Below are 18,872 nucleotides of genomic sequence, written 5' to 3'. Positions count from 1 at the left end.
GTCAGAATATGTAATCAGGAAATGAAAATGAAAGTTTTTTAAATGTATGCTTTCAGGTAGCTGATACCAAAGCTGTAGACAACACTGGTTCACTCAAAAGCCATGCTGGAAGGGTGTGTGTGTGTGTGTATAATCTTAACTTGTCAGTGGTTATAAGCTGTTATATTAAATATGTCTTGTCTCACTGGTCTGAGAAGTTGAAACATTTTGACTATTTGACTAGACATCGTCGGACTCACCTCAATCCACAATTTGGGTTGTGGAACCAAATTCCTCAAGAGGAGCTGGAGGTGGACTTTGTTCTACAGCGGGAGAGCATCTGCCCACTCAAGTTGTCTAACAACAAACTACAATCAGGTCGAGACCTCGCTGAGGACGACGAACTCGCAGATGAGCTTCCCTGGGATGCTTTGCAACCTGATTGACAATCTTGGAAGTGGAGGTCCTGGGCAGCGAGAAGGCTGCTGACATTCCAACAGGACAGTTATCCCAAAGACATGAAAACTGGTGTTAGAATGGGAAAAGTAGCATATAAAACCCCACATTAAAAGCACGCGGGGACGCCCCAATAATGACGCCAAGGCACTGAAACACGTTGGTATTAATGTGGTCAACCAGACACATTTAATTCTCAGTTTGAACAATGAATGAACAATGAATCATAGAACCTGATCACTGTCAAGTGATTTAAGTACACCAAGAGGCCCGGAGCTCTGCTTGAACCCAGCACCTGCCCTCTTTTCCAATCCTGCAGCTTGGAGATCAAATTAAATTAAACATTTAAAAGAAAAAAAAGAAAAGAAAAAAAATACAGCGTTACTCCTTTCAGATGCCACTCTTTTATAATTCTATGATCTAGTGCTTGGTGGAGAGAGCGAGCGAGCGAGAGCGAGCAACAGACTACAATAGTATTTTAGACAGCTGGTTAAAAAACTGACCTGTAGATGCAGATGCAGATATATTAGGTAGATAATTGGTTGATTTAAAGAGGGAGGTTAAGGTCAATACAATCAGAAGGTCTTAGCTCACTAGCGAGGTCGCTTACACATGCACTAAAAGAAAGAGAAAAAAAATGAAATAAAGCAAACCTACACAATGACGGCTAGCTTGATTATTTTTTCCTGAATTTAAATTACAAATGACTAATTGACATCATTGCACATGAGCAAAAGACAGTAATACTATTAGAGCTCTGTTTATCAACCCTCCTCCTCCTACTCCACCTCCACCATGACACATTCAGACACCTGGCAACGACTAAAGATGATTCTTTAACGGCAACCAAAAAAAAAAGGTACAGAAAAATAGTAAAACCTAGATGTGGTTGAGAGGAAGGAGAGACAGCTTGCAGCGGTGAAGGTGGAACCATGACATTTTGTGCTAGAACAGACAGGAAATGGCTGAATAAGTGCTCCCCCCCACACACACAAAAGTATTGTTATTATTGAGGCGTATTTAAAAAAGTGTAGCCTGTGCTATCCCGACATGGGGCAACAATGTAAAAGCCTATCTTTCAGGTTCCACCAGTAAGAGAGAAATAGTTTCGGACATAAAAAAATAATGATAATGTTGTTATTACCCCCTCAAAGATTGCTGCTACATTAAAACCGCACGTATTCATGTGCAACATCGGGAAAAAAGGCTTGAAGTTCCGCTAAACGCTGTTCTGTGTTTTGTCCTCCTTTTTCTGGTATAATATATATATATACTTTTTTTGTACACGTTCCGCCGCCTCGTTACTGGTGTCGATTGGCAGTGTCCAGGTCCAATAACATGGCAGAGTGATTCGGTAAAAACACTGGAGTCGCACTGAGGTTATTTTAAAGAAGTCACTCTGGAGGAGGCTTACAGTTTGCGGCCGCCGTCACTGTTTGGATCACCTCCCGCTGCTGCAGCCGCCGCCGCTACCCGCTAACCCCCTGTGCACTCACACTGGCCCATTGATGGCCACTTCCTGGGGTGGTGGGGTCTCCTCTCTGGGGAACACAAAGAGCATGATTAAAAAGCTAGTACTCATTTCAACTGTCAAAATAAGCTAAACACGCATGGTTCTGGACCTCCACAATGTAGCCCACGAAAGATCTTTTTGGATGTTTTTTTTGTCCCTTTATGCCATGGACAGCAATTTATTCAGTTTGATCCAAAAATGTATACACTTCAAACCAATAGTTAAATAAATAGTTATAATAATTGAGCCTTTTTATACTTTATGTACACTTTGAGCACTTACTCCATCTAGTGGAAAAGTTTTTACACTACAGTTTCAAAAATCAAATAAATTATTCAATTTAAAAATAAAAAGCACAATACAATTTTCAAAATTGAAGACATGTTGAAATGCAATCTACAGTGTGAATACTGTAAATGCTCCCATTAACGCAGGGTAAAAAAATACATATATATTTTATATGGGAAAACTTGTCTTGGTTAGAGTCCGTTTTAGATTGAGTCAGACCTTCTGGAATGGACTGATTTAGTTTTTCTTTCATCATTTACAACTTTAGATACAGGATGTGAATTAAAAGTATTAATGAGAGAAGAGGTAGGATAGGTTAAGCTATGCTTCTTCCTACTCTCCATACATGCTCAATTGTTCCACTGTAAATATGTGATGTGCACTAGTGTAACTTAGTGTGCATGTTTGAAATAAATTAGCAATAATGGAACACAGCCATCCTGGCCCTAATCTCGAGCTACCACTGGGACCAACCATTAATGTTGCTTTTTAGCATCAATTAATTAGCGTGTAAAACTAGAAAAGTGTTTTCAGCGTCCATAATTATTTCACAGTCGAGTGCCGCAATTAGCTCTGTGGTTAGCTAGTTAGCATTGGCTGGCAAGAACTTACTTCCTGTCAGTCTGTGTGGTTACGGGCGAATCGTCAGTTGGCTGCTGCTGCTGCTGCAAGGCCTCGGGAGGGTCTGACAGAGAGAGTTTCTCCAGACACACAGGACTCGCCTCGCTGCAAACACACAAGTTCAAGCAGACATCTTAAGGGTTTATTCACCAAATCGCCCGCTCCTTCCCAAACCATCTTTGTTAACCATGATGCCCTGGTGTTACTGGTAAATACATCAGCACTGCACTTTTCTACATTGACTGGGAAAATTCCTCCAATTTACAAACTTGTACTTAAGAACTTTCTGCAGAGTTGGAGAGAAGAGCCTAGTAATTTACAGTCCTAGTTGAGTCTATATTTATGTCAATGTGGTAGTTCTTGTTACAATTATAGATGGTTACACACATTCAAGCTTTTCATGCAGTGGACTGATCCAAAAAAGGGGATTTCACCAGTGAAAATCGAACCTTGCGAGGTCAGCTGTCTTGCTGCCGGGGGAGCTGGCGGATTCTATAAGGGTAGCTGCGTTGGGAGTAGCGGCGTCCTCCTCGCTGTCTGATCCTCCAGACGAGCTGCTGTCTGTGGCGGCGGGAGGAGCCTTCTTCCCGTCCCCCGACGGCCCAATGCAGGAAGAGGCTTGAGTGCTTTCCTCGTGATTTTGTTTGGCTTGTTTATCTGCGTCACTGCTGACATCCACAGGAGAGCTGCACCTGGGCTCCGTCTCTGTGCTGGAGGGGGGGGGACACTTTAATACAAATATATGGACCACATATGCTCCTCGTGAGTTGTATTTCTGCACCATATTGAAATGCGTCAAACTGATCTACCTAGAGAAAGGCTGGAATGCCGTGAAATTGGCCCAACCCGTTTCCTGTGTGTCGGTTCCACTCCCGGGGGGCGTGTCCCACCCTGATGGAGTCTGGGATGCTGCGATCCCTTCAGAGTCCCTGAAATTTGCTGTCCAGCCAGGACCTGGAAGCATGATAGAAAGAAATAGTACTACGAGTTAAAAAAGTGTTGAAGTTGACGCCCCTTGCACGGCCCGATTCCCCCTGAAATACTGTTACACGTTGCTGTTCCTGGTTTTTCTACCATGAAACAAACAAATCACAAAACAAATCAAAATTAAAGTATGGGAAAATTATTCAATTTGTATCAATTTTAACGGTTAACAATGTGTGTTCTACATCAGGGTGTCACAAAATGATACACAAGATATGGAAAAAATTACAATACATTGTAATTGACTAATTAGATATGTTCCACTCTTCTGCACCCTGCACCAAGGTCTCACTCTGTTCATGCCGTTGTTCTGTGGACAAAACCGCAAGAATGCAAGAAAAGCAAACACACATGGCAATCTATTGAGGACGAGAAGTGTCAAGTTCATTTTCATTTATTGTGAGCTTATTACTGCCCCAGGCCTAGTACCTACGTTTCTGAATAAGAAATCTTGTCACGTTTTCGTCTCACGAGATCTTGTGACACTCCTAGTTCTACTGTCTCACCTGTGTCTGATGTGTTCTGTTCAAAGTCGTCCTCCTCATCCGATTCCGAGCCGCAGTCTTGCTCTTGACCGCCATTTTCCAGGCTGCTCCGGGAACTTCCCTCTGAGGTTTGGGACACCCCAAACCTGAGGAGAGGAGACATGTTGAGATGACTTGTGGAATGGTGAGGAAATTAAAATAGACAAGGAAGCTTGTTCACCTTGTTCTGGATTTAGCTTGTGTTGCATAGTTGATTTCCTTCTCCTCCCAAATGTCCTCTTCCTCATCAGCATCATCAAACTGATGTATCCTCTCTTTACAACAAGCCTCAAAAGCAGCTGCGTTGGCCTGTGAACACGTCAACACATGAATAAACTAGCCTGACATGTGACACAATAACACAGATCTGTAGAGCCATACACATGCTGACCACAGTTGTCATGGCAACTTGAAGAAGAAAATTAGGGGCGGCTGTGTCATAAACAAAAGACGCACACTTACACTGTTATCATCAGAATCTAAATTGAAGTTTATTTCTGCAATTCTGTCAAATGTGGCGCTGAAAAAAAAAAGAAAAAGAGAATGTTATCATGACGAAAAAAATGTATGGGGCAGGGAATATTGCAACACAACAATGTCCCACTCACTTGATGTTTTCATCATGTTCGCTGAACTCCTCGTCGTTGAACCCAAACTGATCCACAAAGTTGGCGGTCATCTGCTGAATCTGATAGTCAGAGAAAGCCTGGGAAGGTCAGAGGGACACCTTTTAGGGTAACGCTACTGTGTTTATTATTGTCTAATTCTAGTTATGAATTTGTTTTTAAGAGCGTCTACCCTACCTGTTGGAGTGACAGGTCGTTAGGAAAGGGGCTCTCCATGTCGTCATCCTCACTGGACGAGTGCATGTTGTGTGTGCTCACCTGGAGGACACAGAGCGCACACACACATCCTTAGATCAACCAAAAAACTGGTTTAACATAGGTTCTGTAAGATTGGCTTTCTACACGGGTTGTAATGTTGTCTTTTAATGTGTATTGCTAAGAACCTGGGCAACTAGCCCAGGTTGGTTGCAAGAAGACAAAAACAATAAAATACTGTTACTTTTTAATTACATGTTCAAGTGATTTCCACAGGAACATATGATCAATAACAGGAGTCTCTTATGCAGCAGGTAGCAGAATGCTGCTGCACATGCACCGAATAGAACCAAGATGCCCCATTTCTCATACATTTAAAATGCTGAGTCTCACCCACAAATCTGTTCATGGTCAGGCACCATTGTATTTTAAAGAGCTTATGGCGTCTTAGCCTGCCACTTTATTGTAGTTTAGGCCGGCACAGGTTTGAATGCCTGAGTTATACTGCTACAGGCTCCTTCTCCATTAATTCACATGAATTTATCTTTTCCCTATGCTGTCAAAGATGTTTCTGCCTTAGGTGAGGGCAGCACAACATAACTTGATGATGAGCAACAAAATACCATAAACCTCTCACCAGTTCTACCGTGTTCCTCCTGTTAGTTTCTCGGAGCGTCTCATCCACAAAGCTTTCCCAGCGACCTCTGCAGTCTTCTGGCAGCTCTGCATTACAAGAAACCAGAAGTAAATAATCACCCAGCACCAGAGATACTCTCGTTTTGAAAACATTCAAGTCAAAAAGGTATCCCTGTCTATGTCAGTCTATGTTTACCTTTGATGAGGTCAGCGATTTGGGCCTGTACTGGTCCTTTCTCCAGGTTCTGGACCACCATGTTGGAAATTCGGGTCAGATGCCCCATGTTGCCTCTTCTGGTACCACCCTCAGACCTGGAAGTCACAGCCACATGGTTTCCATAACATGGAAACACTGATTCTATGTCCAGCGGGTATGTGACACTAATATGACATTTGCCAAAACATGCTTACTGTATTTTATCATTCTCCTCCCAGGCATCGAGGATCTTTTGTACCAATCGACACTTTTGGAAAAGCTGCACATTTGACAAAGAAAAAGAACAAGGTCTTAAATCCATGCATGTTGCTGCAGGACAATGAGCTGTTCAAGCCACCTACATGTGCCACAAGGGCGTTATGGATGGAGGTCTGTGGGTCACTAGTCCCGCCTGTCTCTGCTGCCTCATTGTGAGCATCAGTGGGTGATACAGTCAGCTTCCCGTTGTGGTTCTGCAGACTCGCATTGAGCCGCTCCTCAGAGGAAGGGTGGTTCAGGATGGCTGCCACGCAGAGCTCAACTTGGAAGTGCAAAAAGTTATTCCACGAGTATTTGAAGAACAGATCCTGCGCAGGGGGGGGACATATGGATTAGTTACGATCCAGCTTCAGAAGGTGAAAAGCAGGCTCAAATGAGGCTGAACCAACCAGTAGTAGGTCCATGGTGCCAAGGTTGCAGAGCTGCTGGCAGATACTGGGAGAAGTGGTCTGGAGAAGGGCTGCCACGAGACGAGCCACATGAAGGCGAGCGTTCCCCAGTGGCTGATCTAGAACGCCAACGGTGGTCAGTATTGCACCTTTCTGTGGATGGGATAAGAAAAACTACATGACTAATGTCACACTAATATAAACACACTTGTTGACAAGTCTAAACACTGAAAAAGCTGTTAAAATAATGTACAAGTGTATTTTATGAGCACTACTGGTTAAAAAAAAAAAAAAAAAAGACTATTGTACACTGAAATGTATGTTTGTATTTTTTGCACCAGCTTACTACTTAGTAGGGGCTCTAATTTGCTTGCAATCATACACAATCAAATAAGATTGTATTTCCTTTTCGTCGACCTAACAGCATAGTACTTTACCTTTGGGGGATCCAGAAGAAGCTGCTGGAAATCCTTTAAATGGGGCTCAATGGCATTTAAAATACTGCTGTTGACAGTGTAAGACCTTTCATAACCCTGAGAATACAGATCCATCAGCCCTTCCAACCTGTGGACAAGGGAAGACAAACATTCATGATGAGCCTTCACTTCCTTTCACCATTTGCCGTATTTGGTAAGACCACACACTTACCCGGACCTCCTGGTCTCCAGTAAGGTAAGTAGCACTTGAGTTCCGTTAACGATGGAAGCCTCATTCCTCTCCCCCTCAAACATGTTCTTGAGGAGACCTGCTACAGTTTCTTGTCTGAAATAAATGATAGGTTTTTTGTGTGACAAATGTTACAGACAAACTCATATCAAAATATTGCTGCTATGAACTAGGCTATGATTTGAAATACACTACTTTTTCCAGACACATTAAGTGTAGCTTTAGAAAGTGTCAGCATCGATAGCGGCCTGATTTTTACTCAGTATTATATCTGAAAGAAGTGGTATCTCTCATCACTAAGGAACAATCATACTATTTCATTTGTACGCCATTTTAATGACTTACGATTCTAACACAGCCAATAGTGGATCAGCCTCCATGTTCTCCTGCATCTGATTGGCCTGGTCACGGCTAAGGCGGATGATGTCACAAAGTGTTTGGGATGCATTTGATTGTCTCTGGGGGTGAAAAACAAACCAACGGGGAATAAGACTATGCATATAAAAATAGCATCAAAATAACCTTAAGACCCTTACCTCCTCATCTTTACCAGTATGGATAAGCTCGATGAGTCTTTGAACCAGCTTCTCTTCATTCAGCCACTTAGTGAAAAAAAATATGTGTATTTCAGAGAATCAATACCCTCACAATAAATGAAATTGATGAGCTTACATGGAGGACTTCCTGCCTCAAGGGGGCAGGCTCCACACAACTGATGAGGCGAAGCAACAAGTCCATCATAGCCGATGCATCTATGTGTTTCAGCACCAGACCAATGAAGCCTTCCTTTTTCTTGAGAAAGGTGATCACCTGAGAGCAGAAGATTAAGATTACGCCATGTGGCAGACAAACTGAAAGTTTAGAAACACCTCCCATTAAAGCCTGGTTTATACTCCTGTATCAAAGCGTCAGCAAACACTACTTCGGCTGGCTCCTCCCCCTCCAAGCCATCCATTCTTGTTTCTAAAACACTTTGAATTGCATATTGCGTATTGCATTTGTGTACAAATTGTGCTCTATTACCATTTACAATATGATGCACTTAGTTCCCGCTCCAGTAAGACTTTGTCTCTTTTTAATTGCCATTGTTCACTCTCAAGCTAAATATTCAATAAGTTCCAAGGCAGCAATGCCATGGAGTTGACGCTCTGTAGTCACATCGCCCTTAGCATTTCAGAGAATTGCACATCACAAGCTCAACTTTGATACAGAGCTAAAAATCAAGATGCCGTTGGAGGGGATGGCGTATTTAATACATTGAAGCATAATCCAGTCTGATATGATGTAATGCATTTCTACACTAATGTACCTCTTCAGTTTTCCTGGCAATGAGATTGCCAATGGTTTTGCTGAAGAAGCTGGCAAGTAGAGGGTTCAGGGGTGGGTCCTGTTCCAGGAAGTGGTACAGCACCTCGAGGAGAGACTCTTCGCCACCCAGCTTATCGTTGATAATGGACACATCTGAGGTCAAGAGCTCACACGCAATGTTGGGAAGCCTTAAAGAAGAAGTGAGGACAATTACACACAGTCTTGGTAGTCTCTGGTATTTTCCGACTATATGAACCCTAACATAATGTAACAGGAATGTACATTAAATGACGATGCAAAAAATAGCATAACTTATTAAGCACCAACAACCAAGACTTTCAGGGCACACTCACACTGGATCCTTTCAACTGTGCTGGACTTGGGCATAATTCCCTATACTTCACCTGCAACTAGCTGGCCAGCACTTACACCACCGTTATTACTAACTGGGGAGGAATTAATTAATGTTGTACAGCCACAGCAGCCTCTATATTGTTTTCTCTCATCACTCATTGTCATTCCCAACAGTGTTCTTGTTACTTACTTAAAGCGGCTCCTCTCTTCCAGGTCTGCGGATGGCTCTGTGGTGATGAGATTGACCAGCTCCTGCATGCAGTGGTCCTGGGAGAGGAAGAGGAGCAGACGACGGTTCTGGGCCTTGCACTCCTGCAGGACATCATCCTCCTCCATCAGCTCCCTCAGCGTCACGTCCTCTCGGTCAAGCAGTTGGTCGATGTGGGACGTGGTGTGTAGGTCAAACTTCCAAAACATGATGGCTGCCGGGTTGGGAGAAACAGCCCTGGGGGAAATTTGGACCCAGACAACAATATGCTACATAACTGACATCAGAATGACAAACGAGAGCTTATCGTAAATCCCCAAGCATCCATGTCAAAACATAGTGAGGCTGTATATACTGTATACAGTACTTTGACACCATCTTGCTTTTACCTTTATCACCCATGTGTGAAACCCATTTGTAACTTTTGACGTGGAGCCCTACAAGAGGAGCTCATAGGTGCATTTGTGTGCTCACACATACCAGTGAATGAAATGTGGATATCTTTAATCAGACCTCCCCCACGGGCAGGCAGGCATTTGTGTTCGTGCAGACGACAGAAAGCGTGGCGAGGCCTGGCATTTATCAGCATGGGTCTCCTTTTAAAACACAGGCCTCTTTAGGAGATGAGACAATGGGAGGCTCACCATAACCTGTAAAGCAGGGGTGGACAACAAAGATGTACATATATTAAACTGTTAGCAACAAGACAAAACAAATATTTGTGCACTAATTAGTCATACTTGCATTAGGACTAGTACTACTACTGGTACCCCCAGTTAAGAGGCCCTTGGCTGCCTTTAGGGATAGGCACGTGACATTAATAAAACATAATCATATCATGGAATGATATGGAATCATATATCTATACTATGACAGCATATCAATTTTAAAAATGAACACTTACTGCACATTAACATGAGTTTTAGGTTCATTTTACCCATTGTCCTTATCTTGCATTCGATACTTTGTTGGACTGTACATCGATGGAAATTGTCTGACAATCTTCAAAAATACACAATAAAAATAATTGAAATGTACAAAAATAATAATATAATGTAAAATAACAGGGAGGTTGTTAAGGTGGCTTGAAAGACATTTCAGGCAGCTTACGGTGAGCGAAAAGCATACACACTGTACTCATCACTGAGAGGACAACTGCTGAACAGGATTTAATCAACACCTCAGGTTGTCTAGCATCGAATGCTGGTGCACAAGAAAGACAACTATAATTATAAAAGCTTTTGGAGTTGTTGCAAAGCAAGCACATTCAAGTCTGTTTCCCTCGAGCGGTTACTATGGAGGCAAACAGAGGACGCCTAACTCAAGAGTGGAACCAAAATACAACAGCATTAGCTCTGCAAACGCCATGCAACCAACTGTTGATTGCAGAAGGTAAAACTGCCGGAGGAAATCAAACCGTTTCCTCCTTTTTTTGGCCTGTGGAGGTCCTGTGCTGCAGCAGCAGTTGCAGCGTCCATCTGGCATACATTTACAGAGTACACAAGTGCAATAATAACCTACCGAGTGCTCCCTGTGGACACCCAACTGGAAGGCAAATGCTTGACTTTAGCATCCAAAATAGACCACACTAGCAGCAACTTCAACTAAAACTATCCACAAAGTGCATAAAATCGTTGCACAATAATAAAAGTGAACAAGAGTGAAAGGGTACATATTATTGCAGACAAACTGTAATTGGACAGCTTGGAAAGTGAAGGGGAATCTGTTGACTATCTCAGAGTAAACAGACACAACTTAATTATTTTTTTTGTACAAAAGATACAATTAAATGCCTGAGCAAGTAATCGCCCCTACTTTATACTGCAGCTATCCACTGAGGTGAGCTACACTGAAATTACTCCAAGTCTGCACTCAGTGTTTGTAAATGGCTTGACCAAAGCGTTAGAATACTACAAAGATGGGGAAATCTGCAACCCTAGTTTATACTTTTAAGAGTCTCAGAATGAGACCGATAATAGTGCTGTTTTGAAAGGTATACATACCAGTTTAAACTTGGCCTCAAATGACAACCGAAGGGGTCGCGCATTCCTGTTTACTTTTACTTTACCCGAATTATAACAGCGACTAATATAACAGCAATCCTACATTTCAGCGTGATTGTTTGTGTAAACGTAGCTTCATGTATATTTTAACTACACACAATGTGACATTACCGTTAACGGCACATGGCTCAGTAGCTCCTGCTGGCCTCAACCGACACCGAATGGCCGCTTTCGTCGATGAGATAGCTTACTTTTAGAAGCATATCGGCGGTTGAAATTCAGCAAAAAAATAGTTAAAAATAATAATATGTCCACACAGACGGCACCGGACTTAATTACCTCCCCCACTCCAATGGCGCCGAGGTTGAGTTAACCGTACTTACGCCGTTAAATTTGGCTAACTTAGTCCATTAGCTGGTATGCTAACGTGTGTGCTTTTAAAGCAACTTATTCGATGCAAGAATGAGTTAGCCGAGGCTAGCTACAGTTCCTCATTTCGGTCAAGTAGCACGGAAGCTAATTAGCAACCGCGGTTAACGCCGCTGTGCATTTAGCCGACTTACGACCGCTTCACAACTTTGGCTTCAACTTTCTAGCGGAGGAGTTGCCGCGAACGAACACAAAGCAAACACATTACACCCATCCCAGAACTTACCTGTTATTTAAAATCCCGTTCGTTTCTGTTCGTCTGCGTTATGATGTTGTAGTTTTACTATCCAGCAGCCAATCCCTTAGTCACTAGCTGCCGAGCTAACAATTAGCTCGCCGCGTTAGCTAGCATACGTTAGCCTGTAAGCGAATAGTGATTTGTTTTGAAGAGAGGGTCAGCCTGCGACAGCGAGCGGCTGCTTGCTAGCTTGCTCAAGTTAGCCGAGTCAAATGTGCCCTTTTAAAATCGCTCCAAAGACACTTATCGAACCCTATCGACTCCCCGGCACTGACAGAAACACTTGTTATTTCAAATAAAGCGTGTTCGAGTCGTACACGAACGCGGTTCTAAGTTTAGCATGCAAAGCAGGAAAAACTCAGTCATATTTTTTCGAATCAAAATGGCGACATGGGTTCGGGGACGCGCAGTCGTCGTGCGCGGGAACGTGCATTGGACGGCGAACTGAGCATTTTCGCGTTTTTCATTAAGTTAACACTACATATCAGGTGTATTGACGTATGACAATTTCACAATGTGAGGAAATATTAAAAGTACGAGTATGTGTGTAGTTTATTTTAAGATTAAATCATTAGTGACTAAGATGTGCTTGTTTTTCTCTAATCGCCAAATTTGTTGACACATACACTGCTGTCGGGCGACTAAAGTTGCAAGAAGCATTTCTGCTCAACTCGAATTGTGTACTTTGTAACGAATTCTCAGTACTTAACAGAAAAGAGTGACGTTAGGTGTCCTCCCCTCCCTTCCTTCTTGTACCCTTCCGTCCTCCCCCTAATATCCCACAATGCATTGCACTTGCTCGCTTGGATCATGGACCAAAGCGGTAAGTGTTATTAGTTTTTCTTCTTCACCCCTTCCGAACACGGTAGTGTTATTTTAGCGATATTTGGAATAATTATATATCATAGGGGAGTACAATTAACCACAAAGTGAGTAGTTGTACTGAATCATGTCGATATCTTTCAAAGTAGCAGGGTTACATTTAGCGTGGGCCAGGCTAGCTTAACTGGCGAAGTGATGCTAGTGTTCGCATAAGTTAAGACAATAATTAAACAATTACTGAATTTACCACCGCAAAACACGTTGACCCGTCAGCAGAAGCACACCGAATTGTGGAAATTACCCACTGTAAAATGCTTAATTTGGTGGCTAAGTTAGTGTTGTTGGCGCGAATGGTATGTTAATGCTAACAATCTAGCACTGCCCTGTTAGCTTACAGCAGGATTGCCCAAAGTGTGCACCCGGGGCAAGTTCTGTCCTGCAGCTCGTTTCTTTTATTGCCCTAATCGACTGATTACCCATTTGGTTGGATTATATGCTTTTTAAAAACACAATTTACAATGTACTCATGATTAAAATGTTAAAATCAGTTGAAAATGGCAATCACGTTTTTGCACTTTTGGACCTTAGAGGTTCCAAGTAGAGCTTCCAAATGCAAAAGAAGAAAAGAGAGTGAGACCGTTTTCTTTGAGTAAGCTTACAAGTTTATTGCAAATGACCATTAAAGTGAAATGAGATGTTATCTTAATGGTTGTCAATTATGTCACAACAGGCACAGTAATAACACGATAATCATAATAATTACACAGGCTACTGTTGTGACTATAACCCATCACCAGCTAAAACGACCCTGAACCCTGACATCATATCCTGCCCTCCACACGTCTGTCTAGTCACCACAATGGTCTTGTAGTTTACATTTACTGTGACACAAGCAGACGTTTTATTTGTGACTTAAATGGCTTATGTTCCGTGATTATATCTACTCTATTGGGTAATAGGAGTGTAAAGGTGACTATATGGGCTCTAATGTAAAAAAAAAAACTACATACTTAGAAGATTGTAAACAGGTTTTTCATACCATTAGAAAATAGTCTGGAACCTGAATTAACCGTGATGAACAAGGGATTACTATGTGTGTGTGTGGGGGGGGGGGGTCATATTTACTATGTTGTAATGATGAGCTACAAAGTTGGTGCTAAGGTGTTTTGTGATGGTATTTACCCACCTTCGACAGACAATGATCTTCAAGGAAGCGACGGCTCTGGGAGTCTGGGTGGACCGGATGTACGCAGACGCATCCCCATCAAGCTCATATCCAAGCAGCCCTTAAGGATCAAGCCCCCACCCCGTGTCCAGAGACCCGGCAACAGGCCCCTGAAAAGCGATGCTGCGGAAGATGGTGCGTTTGTACCGCAGACTTGGATCACTACTAAGAATCTCGTTTGTCTTGGCTAATTTGCATATTTGCCTTTCACAGATAACTTTGGCTTCAAACAAGAGGATAGGTTTGATTGTGGGAGTAAAGCTGGAGATGTGTTTGCTGGCCAGAGGAGATACCCACAGCCACTCGTGTGGGATTATAAGGTATGTTTGATGTGAACATCGAGTGCTGTATAACTGCACCGCATCAGCATATTATTAAGTGAAACGTATATTTCATGTGATTATTGATTTCACGACCCATTATTCTCACCTCTTCTCCATTTGGCAACAGTTGAATTTAATCGGCGAAAGAGATGAAGTCCCAATCCACTTCTGTGACAAATGTGGGCTTCCCATCCAGCTGTACGGACGGATGGTACGTATCTCCATGATTTTGTCTTAAAGGTCTCATATCGTAGGTCGGGTCTGGAACCAATTGACCGCATTAGACGAAGACCGGCTCTGAGTTTCTTCGTCTGGTTACTACTGGATACGCTGGCATCAGTGACTTTGATACAAAAACCTGGTGTCCTAATGAAAATACAACAACATGAAGTCTTGCAGTATGAACAGGCAGTTTTCAGACAAATGACTTCTTTGGGTCTCATATGTAATGTTGTAATAAGCGGTCAATGTCAATTTAAGCAGGTACTTTTTTATAGTAATAATGAGAACGTGGTGGACCAGGACTGAGTCGGTCGTAATGAGAACGCGGTGGACCAGGACTGAGTCGGTCGTAATGAGAACACGGTGGACCAGGACTGAGTCGGTCGTAATGAGAACACGGTGGACCAGGACTGAGTCGGTCGTAATGAGAACGCGGTGGACCAGGACTGAGTCGGTCGTAATGAGAACGCGGTGGACCAGGACTGAGTCGGTCGTAATGAGAACGCGGTGGACCAGGACTGAGTCGGTCGCCATAGACGGATCCATTATTCCGTAATAAAAATGTCATTTTCTCTGTGGCTGCCCCCAGATTCCCTGCAAACACGTGTTCTGCTACGACTGTGCTTTGCTGCATGAGAAGAAAGGAGACAAGATGTGTCCTGGGTGAGCCACTGGACAAGATGAGCACGGCCACGCTTGCTCATATTTAGCTTTATTAAAATGCGTTTGTTTTCAGTCTCAACCTGTACAGATGCACGGACGCAGTGCAGCGTATCGAGCAGTGCCAACGCGGCTCCCTCTACATGTGCAGCATCGTGTCGGGATGCAAGCGCACCTACCTGTCCCAGCGCGACCTGCAGGCCCACGTCAACCATCGCCACTTGAGGGCCGCCAAGTCCTCCTCCGGCCGCCAGGACCCCATGCACATGCCCCCTGGATCCGACGTCCCCGATAGGTTCCGCGTTCCTCCTCCCCATATGACCAAAAACCACATTCACCTCCCCAACCCACTCCAGCATGGTGGCCACGACCCCTACGGTCAGCCGCCGCCCCCTCACGACGGACCACCTCCCCCTCACGGCCCCGAGACGTACCGCATCGCCACGGTGACGACACGCAAGCACAGCAATCTCATCACCGTGCCGATCCAGGATGACTCCAGGGAGCCGCTTCCGGGCCCAGGTCAGCCCCCCCATCACCGGCCTGGGGACTATCCCGGACAGCCGCCTGTCGTGTCCCACGCTCACCACATGATGGCGCCGCCCCAGCAGCACTTTGGGCCCCCGCCTCCGCCACCGCCACCCATCAGCCACCCCATGCAGCACCCGCCCCAGGTGTACAACCAGGCCCCGCCTCCACCAATGTCCGCAGCCCCGCCTCCAATCACCCCACCACCAGGGCACATTATGGGCCAAATGCCCCCTTACATGAACCACCCACCTCCGGGACCTCCACCACAACACAGCGGACCCCCAGTAAACGCCCCCCCACCCCATCACTACAATCCCAACTCCATGCAGCAGTTCCCCGAAGACCAGGGCACCCTGAGCCCACCCTTTAACCAACCAGGTGGTCTCAGTCCTGGAATGTGGCCCGCTCCCAGAGGGCCGCCGCCTCCTCGGATGCAGGGGCCCCCTCCCGGGCCCGGACCACACCACCCAGATCAAAGCCGCTACCGACCTTATTATCAGTAAAGTGATCATCGGCCATCGATCATCGGTGTTCCACACCACTTGGATGAAGAAATGTGATGCTCAACCTCAGGGTTACAGGATGTAGACTTTTATTCTGATAAAACTGCCACGTGAGAGTGTGTGCTGCATTTTAGTTACTTGGAAAACATCCCATCCCCTATTTCAAAAAAATAAAATGCTTACCGTACATTTTCTGGATGTCAGCTGAGCTCGGTACTTTTGAAAGGTGTTTGAATAAATGTTTAGCATTAATATTCCAATATTCCATCTCATCTTGAGCTTGATAGAAAGGCCCATGACGTAGGCTGTTTGTTTTTCAAAAGAGCATTCCAAGAAAACATTTCGGTGAAATTACCTTTGGGATATATCTGTTGACGAGAAAGTTTGTGTTGCAGCGGTTATTTTAATGTTGGCTTTTAAGTGAATGTCAGGAATAAACACGTGGTTAGCACTGAAAAAGCTCACCTGTTGTGATCCTCTTAACCCGCAAACTTGGGCATTGGGAATATAGTGGTCACTTCCCCCAACTTTGAACCATTCCACTTTGAACATCACTTTCGGAACACTGCGTATTTTGTATTTTTTCAAATTCTAAAAAGAAAATTAAGATTTATGATAAATGGAGCATAAGATTTAAGATGAACAAACATGGTTTGGTATGAAGATTTGATGTAGTTGAATTAAGGTGAAAATTCCAACTACTGTACAGTATATAACATATATATGCACTATACAGCAGGGGCGGGCGGCGCATTTGGTACCTGGGCCTATCTTCAGCACACAATTCTTTCTGGCAGACACTGCAAAAAAAAAAAAGGAAAAGTAAATATTTTAATGCCTGGTCAGGATTTGAGCCATAATTACCGTCAAAGTTAGCATTGGACTATGCTGGCGCACTCTGCAAAATGAAACACCACACCACAACATATATAAGGTCGGATTGCTGCAATACCAACACTGTATTGGCAATATAAGTCCCCTTATATTGGTAACTGTGTAATGAGTATAAATAGAAGCCTCACCTGGATTTATCTAATAACATGACAAAATATAAATAAGCAAAATCTACTCACCAGATATGTCATTCCTCCTCCTTCTCAGCTGGTCTGGGCGTAACTTGGCTTGTCAAAGTTCAGATCAACTCATCAGAACAGAAATGTACTGATGTCACTGGGGCCGGCCAGCTGGCCCTGTGAGAGGAATCTGTCATCTGATTGGGTGAAGAAACTGGCTGTAGACCCAATCTTGTGTATCATCTCATCTGGTCACACCCCCGGTATACGCAGATCATACATTTATGCACACACAAAGATATGCAATCCATACATGAAATAAGAGCCTTCCAGTTTTAGATTTCTCATTAGTGGAAAGTCATTAGCAGCAGATTCATGTGTGAGAACATTTATTTCAACCGTGTTCTACCAACACTTTGATCCAACCAGCCATTAAAAAAAAAAAAGTCGCCAACAGGCTTTCACACACTCGCGCGCGCACACACACACACACGCACACACACACACACATACACAATGTGTGGAGATGGGTGTTTTAAAAAAAAAGCATTAGTCACATTAATACAGAAATAAACCAATGGCACATTGAATTCCTAACTTAAAAAAGTGGTGCTTGAGGAACATTTTTGAGGGAGAAGTTAAATAAATTACGACTATAAACGTTACATACAAATCTGGAGTAGTATATACAAAAAGGAGATAAAATGCTTCAACGAAGACAGCAGTATATTTTACAAAGCAGGGGCGGCAGGGGTTGTTAATGAGTGCGTGCGTGTGTGCTTATTTAAGTAACAGACGACACAGGTGGAAGACACACACACACACACACACACACACACACACACACACCGGGTGATGAGCAGACATTTAAAGGGAGAATTCCAGTATTTTGACGCAGTCCTTGCATATGTATGACCATTTCTGCTTGTCTTGCACTTTTGTGGGAAAGTCAGCAACCAGAACGGACATACAGTATGTCGTCTCATAACACTGCTGTCCTATGTCTGTCCCATCCCATAATGTCACCAAGGAACTCCATCCCTTAAAATCTAGTGGTTTGCGGAAAGGAGGGAGGTTTTGTCCACTTTGTAAACACTCTCCATGGCGACTTTCACAGTATTTCTCTGGTACTGGCGTGAGATTGTGGGGGGAAAAAAGTATCCTTCATGAACCGTCACAGAGCACAAAAAATAAGTGCGCTCAATGTAAAAAAAAAAAAATAAAAAAAATTTCGACCACTGCTCCTCCGTCATTCCTCCCCGGAGTGTTTCGTGTAAAGCAAGAAAGGAGCGTTAGTAAGATTTCACAGGAGGGTCGGGAAGAATCTTCATGCCGTGGAATGTTTCATCTTTTTTTCCTGTCTTCTTTTTCTTAATTTATAACAAAAAAAAGAAAAAACACTGAGATATTATTTCAGATGCAGCTCAGAAGGAGGCGTACGGATGCTAGATCCCGCCTCCCGTCTAGGCGTCTGACAGGCAACTCTGAATGCTGTCCATCCATAGCTGAGCATTGAGGCTGTCCTGGGCACAGAAGTTGTACACTCGTTTGGTTGTCTTGAGCTGGGAGGTGGGGCACAGAGGTCAATATTAGCAAACTGTTGGATTCTAACATCAGTAAAACAATAACACCTCATCTTGTTCATCGTGAAATATTCCCACACTGTCATTCACCTTCGAAA

At 43.7% G+C, this 18,872-nt stretch overlaps 3 protein-coding genes across 8 annotated transcripts in view; 1 reads left to right on the top strand and 2 right to left on the bottom strand.

Annotated features, from left to right (window-relative positions):
* Nucleotides 1-595: 595 nt before the first annotated feature.
* ppp6r2a (protein phosphatase 6, regulatory subunit 2a) lies at nucleotides 596-12,625 on the bottom strand. Of its 5 annotated transcripts, XR_009129045.1 has the most exons (24): nucleotides 11,881-12,624; nucleotides 9,703-9,872; nucleotides 9,205-9,459; nucleotides 8,662-8,848; nucleotides 8,025-8,162; nucleotides 7,889-7,954; nucleotides 7,698-7,810; nucleotides 7,335-7,448; nucleotides 7,124-7,250; nucleotides 6,687-6,839; nucleotides 6,381-6,605; nucleotides 6,234-6,298; nucleotides 6,019-6,134; nucleotides 5,824-5,909; nucleotides 5,169-5,249; nucleotides 4,974-5,071; nucleotides 4,828-4,885; nucleotides 4,547-4,674; nucleotides 4,348-4,472; nucleotides 3,667-3,811; nucleotides 3,307-3,567; nucleotides 2,849-2,962; nucleotides 1,850-1,976; nucleotides 596-754 (listed from the first exon to the last, which is right to left on the bottom strand). XR_009129045.1 is itself a non-coding variant. In XM_058067289.1 (23 exons), the coding sequence occupies exons 3-23, from the start codon at nucleotides 9,429-9,431 to the stop codon at nucleotides 1,928-1,930; spliced, it is 2,658 nt and encodes an 885-aa protein (XP_057923272.1). In that variant the 5' UTR covers nucleotides 9,432-9,459; nucleotides 9,703-9,872; nucleotides 11,881-12,625; the 3' UTR covers nucleotides 596-1,927. The 5 variants fall into 5 exon arrangements, 4 of the variants coding, with proteins under 4 accessions (XP_057923272.1, XP_057923269.1, XP_057923270.1 ...); XM_058067289.1 differs by having other exon boundaries at nucleotides 596-1,976; nucleotides 4,974-5,053; nucleotides 11,881-12,625; XM_058067286.1 differs by having other exon boundaries at nucleotides 596-1,976.
* Nucleotides 11,575-17,189, top strand: LOC131125604 (E3 ubiquitin-protein ligase Hakai-like). Its single transcript, XM_058067295.1, has 6 exons — nucleotides 11,575-12,715; nucleotides 13,910-14,074; nucleotides 14,153-14,259; nucleotides 14,390-14,473; nucleotides 15,074-15,147; nucleotides 15,221-17,189. Exons 1-6 carry the CDS (start codon nucleotides 12,703-12,705, stop codon nucleotides 16,176-16,178), a joined length of 1,401 nt encoding a protein of 466 aa, XP_057923278.1. The 5' UTR covers nucleotides 11,575-12,702; the 3' UTR covers nucleotides 16,179-17,189.
* sbf1 (SET binding factor 1) overlaps nucleotides 17,165-18,872 on the bottom strand; it is a 35,645-nt gene continuing 33,937 nt past the window's right edge. For both annotated transcript variants that reach the window (XM_058067283.1, XM_058067284.1), the window contains one exon: nucleotides 17,165-18,753. In XM_058067283.1, coding sequence (XP_057923266.1) covers nucleotides 18,655-18,753 — 99 coding nt within the window. In that variant the 3' untranslated portion in view covers nucleotides 17,165-18,654. The remainder of the gene's footprint in view (nucleotides 18,754-18,872) is intronic.

This window comes from Doryrhamphus excisus, chromosome 3 (genome assembly GCF_030265055.1).
Source record: "Doryrhamphus excisus isolate RoL2022-K1 chromosome 3, RoL_Dexc_1.0, whole genome shotgun sequence".
In the NCBI taxonomy this organism is placed as follows: domain Eukaryota; kingdom Metazoa; phylum Chordata; class Actinopteri; order Syngnathiformes; family Syngnathidae; genus Doryrhamphus; species Doryrhamphus excisus.
The sequence above is the reverse complement of the archived record's forward strand: the minus strand, read 5'-3'. Positions and strand labels throughout refer to the sequence as shown.

Excerpts from the sequence above, each read along its gene's own strand:
- ppp6r2a (XM_058067286.1), bottom strand. The coding sequence starts at position 9,431 with ATGTTTTGGAAGTTTGACCTACACACCACGTCCCACATCGACCAACTG. Across the intron at positions 3,812-4,347 it reads ACAGAACACATCAGACACAG|GTCCTGGCTGGACAGCAAAT; the intron begins GTGAGACAGTAG and ends TCATGCTTCCAG. Across the intron at positions 2,963-3,306 it reads AAGACAGCTGACCTCGCAAG|CGAGGCGAGTCCTGTGTGTC; the intron begins GTTCGATTTTCA and ends GTGTGTTTGCAG.
- LOC131125604 (XM_058067295.1), top strand. Across the intron at positions 14,075-14,152 it reads AAGCGATGCTGCGGAAGATG|ATAACTTTGGCTTCAAACAA; the intron begins GTGCGTTTGTAC and ends TGCCTTTCACAG. Across the intron at positions 15,148-15,220 it reads GGAGACAAGATGTGTCCTGG|TCTCAACCTGTACAGATGCA; the intron begins GTGAGCCACTGG and ends GTTTGTTTTCAG.